The 17,088-nt window shown below is 45.4% G+C and overlaps 1 protein-coding gene across 1 annotated transcript; it reads left to right on the plus strand.

Annotated features, from left to right (window-relative positions):
* Window positions 1–1,907: 1,907 nt before the first annotated feature.
* Window positions 1,908–11,287, plus strand: LOC108444567 (mucin-12). The gene is made up of 5 exons (XM_017725782.2): window positions 1,908–2,397; window positions 6,587–6,789; window positions 6,912–9,716; window positions 10,099–10,173; window positions 10,529–11,287. Exons 2-5 carry the CDS (start codon window positions 6,653–6,655, stop codon window positions 10,776–10,778), a joined length of 3,267 nt encoding a protein of 1,088 aa, XP_017581271.2. The 5' UTR covers window positions 1,908–2,397; window positions 6,587–6,652; the 3' UTR covers window positions 10,779–11,287.
* Window positions 11,288–17,088: the final 5,801 nt, after the last annotated feature.

The following is a 17,088-nucleotide window of genomic DNA, read 5'->3' on the forward strand; positions in this document are numbered from 1 at the left end:
AGCTTCATGTCAGCGCTAGCCATCTTTATTAATATAAACCTTATGCACAGGCATTATACTAATAATCCTCAGTAATCCACAAGCTTTACTGTAGTGCTTAGATAATGAGCTGTATTGCTCACAGTCAGTGAATTGCTGCAGCTTTATTGCTGACTTATTAAGTGGGAAGTAAATTGGACCGATAACGAGACAAGATAAAGTCTGCCTTTATTATGTGTGCGGAAGTGTGGGAATTAGCGGATAATAAACACAGAAAAGACAATCCAGATAATATACACTGTGTATAAATAATGCCACATGGATTATGCCAAGTGAAAACCATGGGGAGGGATGTTATTACTGTTCATAAAATCGATCCTCGTGGGAAAACATAAAGAAGGACGTCATTCCATCCCGTTGAACCAGCCCAATGTAAACACTGTAGAGGAAGCTCTGTGTGTATTTCCAGAAGAACACCAGTGATCTATGGATGAGCTTTAAGGTTGGCCCAGACGATCATCCCAAGCCAACATTGAGCTTATTTGCAGACAGGGACTCAAAAAAAGCCTAAAATATAAGGGTGTGGATCAAAGAGAATCCACGTTTCTGTGGTAGAGCAGTATAGCGCCCTCTGTCGGCCAGCCCCAGTAATGCTTATATTAATGCTAAAATCGTGTATCCATGGAAACTACTCTTAGGGTCACTGCTCAACCACGCAAGACCTGGTAGACCACCAACAAACTGTCCCCATCAGATAAACAGTGCTTTCATCTTTGAGACAGAGGAGAAAAGCAAGCTTCACTTCTGCTTCAGATCCAAAAAAAATCCACATGTGCTGTCCATTTTTCCAAAGTGAGAACACCACTCGTTGGCATGGGTCTGAAAGGATGCGTAGCGGCCACGGAGCCTCACTGCCAAACAAAGAAGCAGAATAATGGAATGACCACCCCAGCGTCCAGACCTCAACACCACTGACTGGCTTGGTCATTGAGGAGCTGAAAGTGAGCCTTTTTCATTCTGGGAAGAGTGGAAGCTGTAATAAAGGTAAAGAGTGGAACTCTACATTAATGTTCCATTTAATCGTTGAGGCTTCTTTATGTTAAATAGATGTTATGGAAGTAACGAGCCAGGAGCTGGTAATTAACTGACTGCTTATTACAGTATTATTAAGCAGTAACTATAACGAATAAAGCATTTCCTCAAGCAGTTTAAAGATCAGAATAAATGGAGGTGATCACTTGAAATGTAGTCATCATTTGCTTCCAAAGATCAAAATATGCCCAGACATGCTGGTTTTCAATTACAATGACCAGACATGACATTCTTGTTTGTTTCTACGCTCATTGTGCAGCAGATGAGCCGTCGTCTCTGACTTTACAAGATGGACTGACAAGGTAGGAGTGTCTAATAGAGTGGACAGTGAGTGGACAGTGTTTAGAAATTCCAGCAGCACTGCTGTGTATGATCCACTCCCACCAGCACAACACATACTAACGCACCACCACCACGTCAGTGTCACTGCAGTGCTGAGAATGATCCACCACCCAAATAGCACCTGCTCTGTGGGGGTCCATGGGGGTCCTGACCACTGAAGAACAGGGTAACAGAGTATCAGAGAAACAGATGGACTACAGTCTGTAACTGTAGAACTACAAAAGAGCAGCTGGTGTTTTGAAATTCTGCTGAACTTCATATTGTGTGAAATGGAATGGACCAATAAAAATGGTCTATAATATATTGTGTGTGTTATTAATGTTTTTGAGAAATCAGTTTCTGCAGTGCATCCCTAAACTGTCTTTGATAATCTGTTTTTCTTTGGTGTTGGCACTTTATACACAGCCCCTTGGTACGATCTCTCTCTCTCTCTCTCTCTGTCTCGCTCTCTCTCGCCCCTCTTTCACACATACATATCCAGTTCCAGTGCTGGGTCAGAGGCATCCTAAATTGAGCTGAAATGAGGGAATGAGGGAGGGAAGGAAGAAAAGAGAGAGGGAGAGAGAACAGAGGGAGAGAGAGAGAGAGGGAGAGTGCGCAAGGCAGAGAATGCAGATCGATGCCTCTTGCTGCTTCAGCATGTAAAGGTGTGAGCGAATCAAAACAAACGAGGAGCAGACGGAGAGGAAAGGAGAGGAGAGGAGAGGAGGAGAGCAGCAGGGAGGATAAAGGAGGGGAGGAGAGTGGAAGAGGAGGAGGAGGAGGAGGAGGACAGCATCCAGTCATTCGTCTCTGTGAGCATGGCCGCTGCCCGCTTATGTCCAGCTTATAAGAGTGGACAGGTGTTGTGTTCGAAGCTCACGTGCAGCCGTGAGTCATTTCGGATAAGCGGCCACTTCACTTTCCGGACCTGAAGGGAGGTTTTCCAGGAGATGCGGCGCAAGGCTGCAGGATGCTCTGGAGTTTCAGCTGTAACACATAGAGGTAAGTTAGGGAAGACGGGAATGACTGGGGGTCTCATTTTGGTGCAAAGTTTTCCAGGCTGGGTGGTCGTATCTCTGCAGAAGATCTCGCATGCTAATTGGGCTCGGATGCGAAGCTAAGTTTCCCGGTTGGGGTGTCCTATCTCTGCAAGATCATGCATGCTAATTTGGGTCCTGTCACTCACAGGGGCAGAAGGCAGGGCGCTGGGATGAGTCTCTGGGATAGAGTTTGGGGCTGTTGTCGTTTTTTTTGGTGACCGCAGCCCGCCAACGTCAGGAGTCCAAAGGGGTCAGCCTGACATCCACAACATGACATCAAAAGAGCAGCGCCCGAGGGGACGAGTGACAGGCCGATCCGGTGCGGCGTTTACGCATAGCTGCTGGATGGGGGATTGGGGGGGGAGGGTCACTTGAGTTATTGCTGAAAGTGAGTAAATGTGATAAGGCCTTTCATGCAGTCCCACTGCAGCTGTAGCATTTAACCCCTTCTAGACTTATTATTCATCTGTTAGCAGTAGTCAAAGAAATGTACAGCTGCCTGTTTTGGAGGTTCTTCAGTAAAACAATAGATTTTCTTTCAATAGCACTGACGGAGTAGATGTACATTTTAGATAGAAATGGCTTGGATATAGAAAACTGAACTGGATTAATGTCTTCGTAGGTGAGCGAGTCGACATTTAAAAAAGTGCGTTATTGTGTTTAAACCCTTTTTTGTGGCAATCGTCAGTACAGAATTGTCGGATATGAAGAAATCCGCAGTTATGTCCATTTTATCTTGCCATCTTTGTTTTCACAGCAGTAATATACATTAAATACATGGATACATTAAATACTGTGTTGGTTATGAGTTACTTTCGTAATGCAAAACCTAACCTCACCCACAACCTCCCCTACATCGGTTTCACACTAGATGCGACGTGGCGTGAACATTGAGCTGCTAGTGAGCGATGGGGGGCGGGGGAGGGGTGAGAACGCCTCTCCCATCCCTCATTGCTCACTAGCAGCTCAAGACTGAGTACCAGAGAGTCCATAGTGTTCTACTATATCTGTCAGCAGAGCTGTAGGGAAAAAGGTATTTTATTTCATTATATTGATTAAAAACATCCGGTCAGCCTTTATTTTGAGTGATCCTTTATTAGATTAGACAAACACTCAACAGACTCTCCGCTACATGTCAAAACATATGAGGGTTAGGATTAGGCTTTGGGTTGAGGTCAAGGTTGGTGCGACACAACAGACTCGGGAACTGAAGAAGGATCCATGTTCAGGTTTAATAGTAAAAGGGGCAATCCAAAAGTCAAAAGGCATAGAAAACAGGTCAAAACCAGTAAGTCAGTCCGAAAACCAACACAGGGGCGAAAGGCCAAGGCAAAAATCCAAAAGTCCAGGCCGAGAGTCAGAAACACAGGACAGGTAGTTAATCCAAAAACGCTCAGTAGACAGACACAAGTGAACTGGCAAAACTTCGCACTGCCTGGCTGAAAGGAAGGGGTATTTAAGCAGTGGCTGATTACTGAAATTGGGTACAGGTGGTTTGGTGGGAACAGGGCTAGTACTCCGGGGAGTGAGACCTCTCGTGGCCATACAACGAATCGCTGACAGTTGGGGTTAGGATTAGAGCCAGTGTTAAGCACATATCACACCAGAGGTGGTAACTGTGCAGCATGCAATACACTTCTATATTAATAAATGTGGCCTTTCACACGGCTACAGTGGCACCGTGGCGGTAACGTTGCACTTAAAACTCAAAAATACGCTTTGGGTCTATTTCTGATGTGTGCCATGCCGGCAGCTTCAATGCAGAAACAGTAAAGACATGCAATGTCTACGCTATAATATACAACCTAGGCTAACAAACAAATAAACAAACCTAGTTTTAACTCTTTAAGGCACTCACAGGCATCTCCTCCTCTTCCTATACAGCTAATTCACCTAGTGAGAAAGCCAGTCAAGGCCGATAGTCAAAACTGTATTGTTGATCATTTTGTCATGTAACTTTATATATAAACTTTATATCAGTAATAAATGGACAGTACAGGTGTTTTCATGTGAAAAATTATGTGAAAATGCCACACAAACGGCAACTGCACTCCCGTGTGAAATAACAAGCATCACGGTGTGGTTCCGGATTAACGTTCACGCCGCGTCGCATCTGGTGTGAAACAGGGGTCATGGAGGTTGTGGGTAAGTTTGGGTAAGATTGGGTTTTGCATTACAAAAGTAGCTCATTACCAAGACACAAAGTATTTAATGTATGTATGTATTTAATGCAATGTACTGCATATAGTATTATATTAGCTAAATAGCTTTTTATTCTACAAACTCCAGGAACTGCTCAGTAACTTCCAGGAATCTAAGATATAAGACAAGCAGTCAAATGGGTGAGAAATTGAAGTGTAGGCCCACATATGCGTCCTTAGAGCAGTAGTCTCATGAATAATTCATAGCACATACTGAATAATTCATCATGTATAATAGCCACTGAGTAATTTATACTAAATATTAGGTCTTAGGCTTTATAACTGAATGCTAAGGGGTTAATGTTTGGCTTACTGACATGCCACCCCCGAATGGCAAAAGTCTCTCGCTCTTTCTGTCTCTTTTTAAAAAAAAAAAAAACAGCTGCTGCTTTGAGTCATGCGTCAGTAAATTTCTGGTCGGCCACTGATTAATCTCCCCCTTTTGTCAGGACTTAATGAAGTCGTTAGCATTAATGCATAAATTATCAACCTGCCTAAGGTGGGCTAAAAGGATGACGGAGGCAGGCGGTCAGGCACTGGGCCAGGTAGCAGCGGCGAGGGTCAGAGCGAAGCATTATTTACATACGCGCCATTTAACTTCAATTCCTTCTCGCAAGAAATGATCACTAAAGAACTGACGTTCATATGCAGCAGCTCAGAGTTTAGCACGCATGCATTTTCTCACCAAGAGTCAGTCACCTTTATAGCCACTGCCTCTCTCACTCTATGTCCCCCCGCTCGCCCTTCTGAATCATCTAAATCAATGGGGTGAGTGCTGCGCAGTTCAGGTATTCTGCTGCCGGGTCTTTTGGCTGGGAGTCAGAGCACTGGCGAAACAGCGAAAGCAGCGTCTTTCATATTTCACAGTTTTATTCTTACGATCGGCACTTCCAGACCTGAGCATCTGTGACTAATTCAGGGGTTGGTAGTCACTGCTATGCATGAAATCTGTGAAAATTTTCCCAGTGCCGAGCAGTTGTAAACAAAGGCTTGATTCTGCTGTAGCCATGAGTCCTTTATTGAAATCTGTCAGTGATTGAATATTATGGCAAGACTAATCAAGCTTGCAATGCAGAGTAAAATAAAAGTACATGGAGATTCACTTGAAAGAGGCCCCGAAAATTCTGTAATAACTCTCGCTAGGATGAAGTAATCTGAACCAAACAACATGCAATGAGCTCCTCAGTATATGGAGCTTCGAACAAGCCGGGATGCCCCTGCGTCGGAGCGATGAGGCAGGTGCTGGAAAGCTGTCGCAATGTTTAACCTCTCTAATGCTTGCCGATATGTTCAGGAGGTTGATGTTCTCCTCTCTCTCAGAGATCAAAGCTTTCAGTGCTGTTTATCTGATGGGGGCAGTTTTGACAGTCTATCCTGTCTTGATAGGAGCCAAATTTTCTTGACATCTTTTTTTTATTTATTATAAATAAAAAGTATTTCCTTTTACTTTTTTCCTTTCTTATTCCTATCTTATGTCTAATCTCCTCAGACATACTTCTTGAAAAATGAAAAACCTGTACCTGCACTTAAACCTGTACTCGCTTTGACCAGAAGTTAAATAAGTGGTCTCAGACCTTTGCACAGTACTGTAAATTACTAAATTAAATCACGTATTAAAATATTCATGATATAATATACAGCTGAATATTGGGCCTACTCTGCTCTGTATGTGCAATATCTGTATCAGAGCCACTTGGTCCATTTACTTCCAGCAGTACATTCTGATATAACCTTATTTGATTATTATGCTACACTGGTTTTTCATTCTGGAAGGAGCTGTCCTGATCAGTATTCATACAAATGGCTATGTGCAGCACAAGCCAAGCTGTTCATTCACACACTCGAGCTGTTGTCATGTTTTCCAAACCAACTGGGCTCATCAAATTATTTCCCCTGACACTTACACAGTCAAAAGTCACCTCTAAAGGTAACCTTGTCCTTTCCCCTCAGATGCAACAGCTTGGCCAAATGCCCTGATTTCTGCTTTGGTGTCCTGCTGAGCTGGTCGCCGTGGAGATGGGTCGACGGGCGGCCGATCCGACCACTCCTGTGCCCGTGCTGGGAGTGCCCGCTCTGGTAGGGGTCCGTGGCTGGAGGGCTCTGACGTGGACCCATCAGTGTAACGTTGGGGTCCAGACATCTCCTGCTATTCGGTAAGGCCACAAATCTATGCCACATTATAATCAGTATAATCCAAGAATAACTCTTAGCCATGGATATGTTTTTAACATACAGCAAGACATATTGTGATTTGCAATATGGTATTTGTTCATAGGCCCACTTTACGGAGCTATCAGTCACAGTCGGAGACCCAGCAGGCAGACACTGTCACCATCCAATCAGAGAAGAAAGTGAGCATACCACCCAATGGCCACATCTCTAATGATTCTGGCACAGAGGACGATGCTAAGAAGGACCGAAAAAGGAGTATTTTTGTTAAACAGAGGAGTCTTGAGACAAAGACAAAGAAGGGAGTGACGTTTCAAGGTCTGGACGTCGAGTTACCTGAGGATGCCAGCAAGGGCGTCAAAAGCGAGGTGCACACTCGGACAATCAAAACTAACCCTCGTTTGCATGGGGGCATGGCCAACGGCAGGGCGAAAGGGAGGAGGGACGTCCGCTTCACCAACGGGAGTGTGGTTGACTCAGAGGCAATTGGTGGGATCAGCAGCGACATCAGTGAGGGGGAGGAGCCAACTCAAGGGCTCGAAACTGCAGTGCACTCTGGGAAGAGGAAGGTTCCTTCATCTTCCCCACCACACAGGCCTCCACTGAGAATCTGCAGTACTTGTGGAGGGAGGCAAAATCCTGTGGCTACAGTTGTCTACACCACCACAAGGGGAGCCACTTCACCCACTTCTACTGGGTCTGATACCCTCAGTTCCAGCCCAGCAACACCCTTCTACCCTGGGAAGGAAATGGGAGGTCCGTTTTCTCCTGTCAGTGTGCAGGCAGAGAAGTATACTACCTACAAATCTATGCAAATGGACAAAGGGTCTGCAGCGATGCGGCCTCCACCTTATCCAAATATTAACATTAACAGTGACCTGCCATTGTCATCTACACAGGAGAAGGAGGTGTCAAAACTTACCAGACATTCATTTACCAGGAAATACATGGGTGCTGCCCTTCCGCAGACAAACAAGGATATGCCGGACAGCCCTGTCACCAGCACATCATGTCCATGTGCACATTCAGTTACGGTGATTCAGGAGGTGGGCACACAAACACACTCATCCCTCTGTCCTACTTCACAAAAGCCAGTGTCACTGTCATATAGAGCTGAAGAAACAAGAGCCCCCATGCTAACCCTGCCTACAAATGCACACAAACACAGCATAGTGGCAACACATGCTAAAACACATGGGCCAAGCGGGACAAGTACACACGCTAAAACGCCACACAAACCCCATTGTAATGGTATGCAGCCCAAACTAGCCAGCGTTGAGGCCACACTCACACATTCAAAACCCTTGACCTTAGTGCATCCACACAGAAATTCCGACATGAATTCTCTTCCTACCGACAGCCACCCTAAAACTTGCGAATCAATCACCACGGCAGCCACAGTCCAGCCCACTACACCAAAGAGCACACCCCAGACACATGGCATAACACATCCTAAAGGCCCTTCCCTCACTGCACAATCAAACCATGCTACCACACATCCCAAGTCTTCAGCCTCCCTGCATTCACCCAGGAGTGCAGAGGATCAAAGCTTAGAACCGAGTCATCTGAATGCAGCTTTCAAACCTTTCAGCACTTCGCACCCTAATACAGACGTCAAACTCCCAAATGGATTAGAGGCCAGGCAAAATACTCACCCAAGACCTTCCGTCTCCTCAGACGCAAATCCAAGCGCTAAACCTCAAAGCGTATCGCAAATCCATTTTTGCACGGACCCCAAGCCCCCAGCCACTTCGAACTCTAATTACTCCAAAGCTTGTGGCACATCCACATACACTCAAACATACTCAGTGACTGGCAACACATGCCTGCACATGGATATCCAAACACTGCGCTGCTCATCACACACAAGCACACACTCCAAGCCTCCCAGCACCATTGCAAATACTGACATGTCTGTATCAGCTCAGTGCACTCTCCCACAGGTTGACACGCTTTTAAAACCTCATAGCATATTGAAGAACCAGAGTGGTTCACACTGTAAACTGTCCCGCACCTCTTACACAGCCATCCATCCCAGCACTGCTTGTAACCCATGTTCTGTTACGACAATGAGCCTTTTAACCAGGACCAGCACAGCTGAAACCACTCAAGCATTTGTAGAAGTGCATTCGAACAGTGTGGAGCAGCCTAAAACAAGCCCTAATGGCCTAGCAGAAGCTGTGCAAGAGGCTAATGCTGTGTCCATCACAGAGAAACCGGGTAACAGAATTGGTGAATCATCAACAGCAGCTACAAGCTCTGTTAAATTCTCCTCTAAAGCAGTGGCTGAGCCAGTGGCGAATGTGAAAACAAGTCACAAATTCCCGACAGAGGCAGAGACAGGCATTCATAACATTCATGCTGACTGCGAACTCTTCGCAACCTCGGAATCGCAAACGGCACACCAGCAATTTTCACCTCAGCCTTCTGTACCACCGAGGATCCCCAACACTTTCTGCCCGCACGCTTACAGACCTCCCAAACCTTCCCATGCACCTCCTCTCCATCCAGCATTTGAATTATTAATCGAGGTCACCAGAAACAGAGGTGCAAATGCAGATTCCAAGCCAAATCCACACCTGCCTTCTTCTCATACTCTTTCTGGGACACAAATACAAAACCACAACAACCTCAAATGCACTGAACCACACAAAGGATTAGAGACTGATTCACAAGCCAGTATTATGTTGCCCATTAGCGGAGCCATCTCGAATGGTCGCTGCACCCTCACACACTACCACCCTCCGTCTTTGGCCTTGCTCCTGCCCACGTCTCTTGAATGTGGCAGGAATCAGGACCCTCAGAAGAGGCTAGAGAAAGTGGAGGCCAGTCTGCAGGCCAACCAGGAGAGGATCACGACCTTGCTCAACATCATCCAGGACCTGGAGATGAGCCACGCACTCAGCAAAGGGTGAGAGAGAAAGTGAGAACAAGAAAGAAAGATACATTGTGAGAGATTGAAAGAAAGATTGAGAGAGAGAAATCAAAGGAGGTAGAGAGAGAGAGAGAGAGAAAGAGAGAGAGATTTGAGCCAAAAGCATTACATGGAGGTGTGAGCAGGGTACTGAAATATTAAAAGTGATTGCAAGTAATATCAAGAGCAGACTGGCATACAGAATAGCTTGTCAAATGCTTTTTTTCCCCTCATAATGCAGTTTAGTCAGCTCTGCAAGAAAGTTCAGCACTTTTTAACTGGCCCACGAGAGCTATTAGAAAGGTGATTGAGAGGCTGGAGGTGCAGCAATATTTGCTTCATTTTTCTCTTTGCCACCACCTGTTGCCTCTCTCCACAGACGCCGCTGTTTCCGGACTGGCCAAGACCTTAGTGAATGCTCCACCTGCCAGGAGACAGCATGCATCATCTACAGGTCAGTGAGACCTCGCAAACTGACAGACTTTCCCAGATCAATCTTTTAATCAGTCACCTAAAATGGACACTGGTTCTTCAACAACTGATTTAAATCTAACAATATTCCATTTTCCACAAGACAAGGCATGCCTAAAGTGTGCCTCTTTAGTTAGAACACAGGTTGAGAACAACCATCCAGTTCTAATTACTCAGTGCTAATTATTGGAGTACAGCCCTCCTTTACTTGTTAGCTATTATCCTTGCAGATCCATGCAAAGCTAAAGAAACATCGGCAACCAATCATGTCTGGATTGTGTTGGATTAAGAAACACTGAAACCTGTGTGCTTACTGAGTCTCTCCGTCCCTCCCCTAGTGTGGAGTATGACTTCAGAAAACAGGAGCGACGGTTCAGGGAGGTCTTAGAGCCTCTGGATTCCCCAGTGAGAGAGATGCAGGATGGAGGACACCACATCTTTCTCTCATTCCCCACCTCCCAGAATCACAGCGAGGCATCTTCGCTGCCCAGTGTCTACACAGAACCCAAGGCCAAGGCCAAAATCAAGACCAAGAAGCTCTGTCGGAAGTTCTTTGGCTGGCTGCCGCGAAAGGTCCACAGGAAATAGATCAGTCCTGCTGTTCCTCTTCTCCATGCTTCCATTCAAATAATTTCTCTATGAGGCTGATTAACCAGAGGCAAGCTTCCAGTATCATGATTCATCCACTTGAATGGGCCTGATAAACCCAGAAGCCTTCTGCTTCTACTACAGTCCAGAAGAGGGACAGACCATGTCATTCATTGCTGGTATCTACGGATGTGAATTTGCACTATGAGACAAGATCCAAGTTTCATGCTAAGTTTGAGAATTGCATAACTTTCTACTTGGATGCTTTGGACCTTTCTTCTGAGTGGTGACTTCATGTAGAGAGCATGACGCTTGTTCTGACTGATCATGCTCCTCGTTTGTGGATTTGAAAAGCAGACTTACATGACTGTGACAGATTTTGACATTCACTACTTTATTTTTTTGGATGTTTTAAGTGGACTATGGACCCAGATAAAAGTGGCTACCGTGACCCTTTGTTTACCATATGCATCTAATCTTCATAACAATAAAGGAAAGATTCAAGCAAATACGCTGCCATTAGTTATTTTGGCCGTGTGTCATTGTTTGGAGCTGTTCTTCACTCTAACATTTAGTTTCAGAAGTGGTGGACACATTCTTGGGGGTGGCTTTAAGCTGCTCTACGCTTGTTTTTTAAGATTAAGTGACCCTTATTAGTCCCACAACGGACCAGCAACCAGCAACCTTCCGGTCACAGGGCCGGTTCCTTAACCTCCAGCCAGTAGTTGAAGTGAATGTTAGCTCACCAAGTCACCCCGTTTCAGTACATATCTAGTAAAGCACAGCAAGAAAACTGTAATGTTACTGAAATTCTGATATAATGATGCATATATTTGTTCATCTTGTCCATAATAGCATTCAGCCAATAATATGGCATGTCCTTTAGAACTTGCCTCAACCCAAATTATAATTCCATTTCTAACATTCGGATTATGACTGCTGGGCAGCAAAAGTAGACCCACCCTAATTAGTGATTTCCCCCTACCTCTAGCTAACTTTGAAAGTCAGGGGGACAAAAACTGCTTTTTGGAAAGTTGGGGAGGGGTGGGGGTCGAGGGTGGAGGCATGTCCCTCCCGTCCCCACTAGAAACTCTGCCTGTGATGCAGTACAGTACCATGGCTTTGCTCAGCGTTCCCACTAGCAGGGCAGAATACAGCTGTCACAGTAGCACCCCCAGCCTTTTTGTAGGCGGTTAAGTGAGACTCATCATTGCTCCCGGTGGCCCCTCGGGGAAGTGCACGCATGCCGGTGGTCTCAAAAGCCCAAAACAATCTGAAGCCTTACAGGCTTTTTAAAAAGACTTTGGATTGAAACAAAGGCATGCAGGAAGGATTCAGTGAAGCATGATAAAAACCTGCCATGAATTTATGTTGGGGTGCCCATGCTCACCCACAACCTCTCTCTCTCTCTCTCTCTCTCTCTCTCTCTCCTTTTTTGCATTTTCTGTCTATCTCTATCTTTCTTTATCTCTCTGAATCTTTCTTCCCTACAACATATGCTCAAACTTGCATGCACACACACAAACTCTCTTCATGCCCTAGTAACTTCCTCTGATGAATAAGCTACTGCCAGGGGCAATGTGCCATTTTGGAATAGATTTTGTCTTAACTTAGATTTCAAGAGAAAAAAAAAAAAAAAAGAGGGAGCCAAACATCTAGCCGCAGTGGCTGTAATGTGACAGGAGCTTTAAATGTCAGGGGCTTTGTTCAGCTACACTGCAGGCTCCAGAGCCCTCTCTCCATGACAAAGAGCAAGTGGCCCTCACGGTCAGCCTTCATGCAACACAGAGGCCAGACGGCAATAAGGTCCAGAAGGAAGGCGGTCCTACTGGCCAGGCCTAGCTTAATTTGTTTGGGGCATGAGCAGCATTACATAGGCCTTCAGATAACATGTTAAAATATTATCTACTCGTGAACCATCAATGCATCTGTTGTAAATACGACCTCACGTGGTGATGCAGGAGTTGTGATGACCACTGAGAACCACTTTTCGGGCTAACAGCAGACCAGACAGTGAACATTATTACGGAATTATTATGGAAGCCAAGCTATTCCTTAACTATCATGAGAACAAGGCATGGAATACTGAACATACCGAAATAAGCTAAAAGATAGTTATTGAGTTAGCAACTTAGCTAGCTACTATATCTCAGTTTGGCTTCTTTCCTCTAACTGAGGGAGCAGGAAACTTGGTGGACCGACTCTATTTTGATTGGCGCAAGGTGAAGTGTAGAAAGCAAATGTCTTCGCATAACCAAAGCCAAATCTTGGACATTTTGAGCTGTTTTGAAATCGCGACTAGTCCCAAAAAGAGTGCATGTCATCACAAAGAGGATGTATGGTCACCCAAATTTCTGGTGTCGAGTTTGTGTTGAGTAAAGATGGAAAGTCCATTTTCATTACCATCTGTTTTGGAGGATATCGCAGGCTTTCAAATCACTTTTGTAATCCTCCAGTTTGAAGCACTAGCCAACATTAGCTATGTTTACATGCAGCCTAATAATCAGTTAATAATCTGTTCAATAGCTCAATCGGAACAGAATATGTCCATGTAAACACCTCAATCGGAATAGTCTAGTCCGATTGAGGCCATTCAGAACCCAGTTTCTATCTGATTGAATGAGGAGGGTAATCCTGTAAATAATCTATTAAACAGGAGAATAATATCAGTGTAAACGCCTGAATTCGATCACATTCCCAATCGGAACATGTAAGTCCATTCTGCACTCTGCATTCTAGCGTCATAGTGAGAGTTTATACCGTTCAACACGGCGGAGCAGAAACTGGTCTGCAGAGGAGACGAAGTTCATGCTCTGATCTTTAAAAGACGGCGGTGGGACGGACGTCCAGCTTATGCGTCTCAGAACATGACGTCTTCCTCTCGGCCTTCTTTAATAAGGACATGCGAAGGACGTTTTCCTGAGTCTGACGTCATTTTAAAGCAGTTAAAAACACAATCACTGCTCACTGCTGCTCATCTCACTCTGACTGGACTCACCTGATACTCGCTGTCATGGTAACAATTACTCTAATAGTTACTCCACACATGTGCATCATTTTACATCGGATTACTTGTAGTGAGCATGTAAATTTTCCAGTGTGCGTATAAACACCTCATTCTGAAATTTTAATCCGATTGTATTTAGTCAGATTGGCAAAAATCTTGCATGTAAACACTGAAGCCACTGAAGGAAAACAAAAGCCACCTCTTTCTTTTCCCCACCCGGACACACTGCACTCTGCAAGCATTCCTCAACTGGATTATATCATTAAGCAGGACAAATTTTATGCTGTTCCTTGCCCAAACTTGCACACACACACACACACACACACACACACACACACACACACACACAATGTCTAACTTCTGGAATTGGTTGAGTTCAGTAGGGATACATAATGAATGTGATATACAGTCAAAAAGTTTGGTAACACTAGATCCACATGTCATGTACCCTAATGGACTGTAACGTACAGTAAAGTGTTAATGTAGCTAACAAGTGAAGGGATCTTACACCCTACCAGTTAGCGTCATGCTAACTGCATGCCTACATACATCAAATTAACTCATATTTTCCTGAAACCATGTTTTAGGCTCATGTAATAGACTCTGAGAATGGGACACACTGCTTTCTATAAACACGGACGAAATTCAGGCTGGATGAAACCCGGCTGCTCCTCCTGCAGCGCACGTTTGGTGAGCATCATATCAGATAATAGCCATGTCTAAACAATACGCGGGCTAACTGAGGCCGTTCTAGGAGTGTGTGGTTGTTGGCGACTGATCAACAGTTGTAGCTGCAGCAGTAGTACAGTAGAAATGATTTATGGGTCAAACTGTCCGCACTGCTACAGAATGCTGAAGTATCTTCCTGTTCGCTGGTGTGTGAGAGAGCCTGAGGCAGAGCAGCCGAGAGTGAGGCAATAATAACTTCAAGAGTGTGTGTGTGTGTGTGTGTGTGTGTGTGTGTGTGTCTGTGTGTGTGTGTGAATCTCTCTCTATCTATCTCTCTCTGTCTCTCTGCCTCTATTTGTATATCTCTCTCCCTCTCTCCTCAAGCTACAGCCTCTCTTTCTATCTTTGTCTCTCTCTCTCTCTCTCTCTCTCTCTCTCTCTCTCTCTCTCTCTCTCTCTCTCTCTGTATATCACTCTATCTCTCTCCTGTCTGTGTGTTTGTCTCTCTCTCTCTCTCCTAGTATTACTACAGCCTCTTTGTATCTCTCCTTCTTTCTTTCTCTCTCCCTCTCTCTCTCTCTCTCTCTCTCTCTCTCTCTCCCACTTTCCAGCTGCAGCCTCTCAGTATTACTCTCTCTCTCTCCTCCTCCATCTCTGTCTCTCCTCCTCCATCTCTCTCTTCTCCTCTGTCTCTCTCTCTCTCTCTTTCCAGCTACAGCCTCTCTTAGTATTACTTTCTCTCTCTCTCTCTCTCTTTCCCTGTCTCTTTCTCCTCCTCCATCTCTTTCTCTTCTCCTCCATATCTCTCTGTCTTTCTCTCACTCTCTCTCTCCCTCTTACCAGCTACAACCTCTCTTAGTATCTCTCTCTCTCTGTGTCTCTCTCTCCTCTCTCTCCTCTGTCCCTTTCTCTATTATCCTGCTACAGCCTCTTTGTATCTTTCTTTCTTACTTTTTTTTCTCTCCCTCTTCTCCAGTTACAGTCTCTCTCTCTCTCTCTCTCTCTCTCTCTCTCTCTCTCTCTCTCTCTCTCTCTCACTCTCTCTCACTCTCTCTCCAGCTGTAGTCTTGTTTCTGTCTGTAAGTAGAGTCGGTTGTGTCTGTTTGAGTCAGCCGAAGCTGGGGACTGTGTGTGTGTGTGTGTGTGTGTGTGTGCCGACTCCCTGGGGAGTGTGTGTGGGTGGGTAGGACATGGGTGCATTTGCCCCCCTCCCCACCAACTAACCCTCCTTTCCCCTCCCCTGTTTCCAGGGGGCTCCGCTCTCCTGACGACGGTGGTGGGGGCGGGCGGTGTGTGTGTGTGGAGCTGTGGCGAAAGCGGCATTCATGGAGACGAGAATTAGAGGAGACAGAACACAGCACCAGGGCACAGCTATCACACACACACACACACACACACACACACACACACACATAGACAAACAAAATATAAAATAACACACATGCACCCACCCCCCCCCCCCCCCCCGCCCCCCCACAATACACACAACACAAAACAAAAACATGAACATGCAGTGCTGTACAGAAGCCAGAGAGACCCTTTCAGCCACAAGTACATGTTATTCCTTTGATTTATTCAGGAGATATTTCTGACTAGATAAGACAGAAAATAATCCACTTACATGAGGAAGAAAATTAGGTGCAATAAAACAGGACTTCAAAATTAAAAGCTACGGCTCCTAACAACCACCTGGAAGACCTGCTAGACACCAAAACTGTCTGAACTGTCAAAACAGCACTGAAAGCTTTGATCTCTGAGAGGGAGGAGAAGATCAAGCTGCTTCAGATCTGAAAACATCCACAGGTGTTTCTGTCCATCCTTCCACTGTGAGAAGACCACTCAGCGCTGTGGGTCTGAAAGGACGTGTAGCTGATCAAGAAGAACCTCACTGAGAAAAGGAGACGGACACATCAAAAAAAGAAGCTGGGCGATGGACTGACCACCCCAGAGTCCAGACCTCAGCACCACTGAATGGGTTTGATTACTTCAGGAAATCAACAACCAGCTTCTAAGACTGAAAATACTGGTAATATACATACACCGATCAGGCGTAACATTCTGACCACCTCCTTGTTTCTACGCTCATTGTTCACCTTATCAGCTCCACTGACCGTTCAGTTCCACTCTGTAGTTCTACAGTTACAGACTGTAGTCCATCTGTTTCTCTGATACTCTGTTACCCTGTTCTTCAGTGGTCAGCACCCCCATGGACCCTCACAGAGCAGGTACTATTTGGGTGGTGGATCATTCTCAGCCCTGCACTAACTCTGACATGGTGTTGCGCTGGTACAAATGGATCAGACACAGCAGTGCTACTGGAGTTTCTAAACACCTCAGTGTCACTGCTGGACTGAGAACAGTCCACCAACCAAAAATATCCAGCCAACAGGGGCCTGTGACCACTGATGAAGGACTAGAGGATGACCAGCACAAACTGTGCAGCAGCAGATGAGCCATAAAGTGGCCAGTGAGTGTATAAACATGAACTATAGCACATTAGCACAGCTAGGCCAGCAGTAGCCATCTTCAGTGCTGAATTTTAATGGATCACAGTGTCCGAAACCAAATAACCAAGTCTGTTAGAGATTACCAAACAACTCCACATGGACTGATGCTGACCTGCAGGCTATAAGC

The sequence above is a fragment of the Pygocentrus nattereri genome, chromosome 18, assembly GCF_015220715.1.
Source record: "Pygocentrus nattereri isolate fPygNat1 chromosome 18, fPygNat1.pri, whole genome shotgun sequence".
Taxonomy (NCBI): Eukaryota; Metazoa; Chordata; class Actinopteri; order Characiformes; family Serrasalmidae; genus Pygocentrus; species Pygocentrus nattereri.

Bases quoted from the DNA above. Each gene is read 5' to 3' on its own strand.
- LOC108444567 (XM_017725782.2), top strand. From the start codon at position 6,653: ATGGGTCGACGGGCGGCCGATCCGACCACTCCTGTGCCCGTGCTGGGA. The intron at 9,717-10,098 runs GTGAGAGAGAAA...CTCTCTCCACAG, and splicing joins AGCCACGCACTCAGCAAAGG to ACGCCGCTGTTTCCGGACTG. The intron at 10,174-10,528 runs GTCAGTGAGACC...TCCCTCCCCTAG, and splicing joins ACAGCATGCATCATCTACAG to TGTGGAGTATGACTTCAGAA.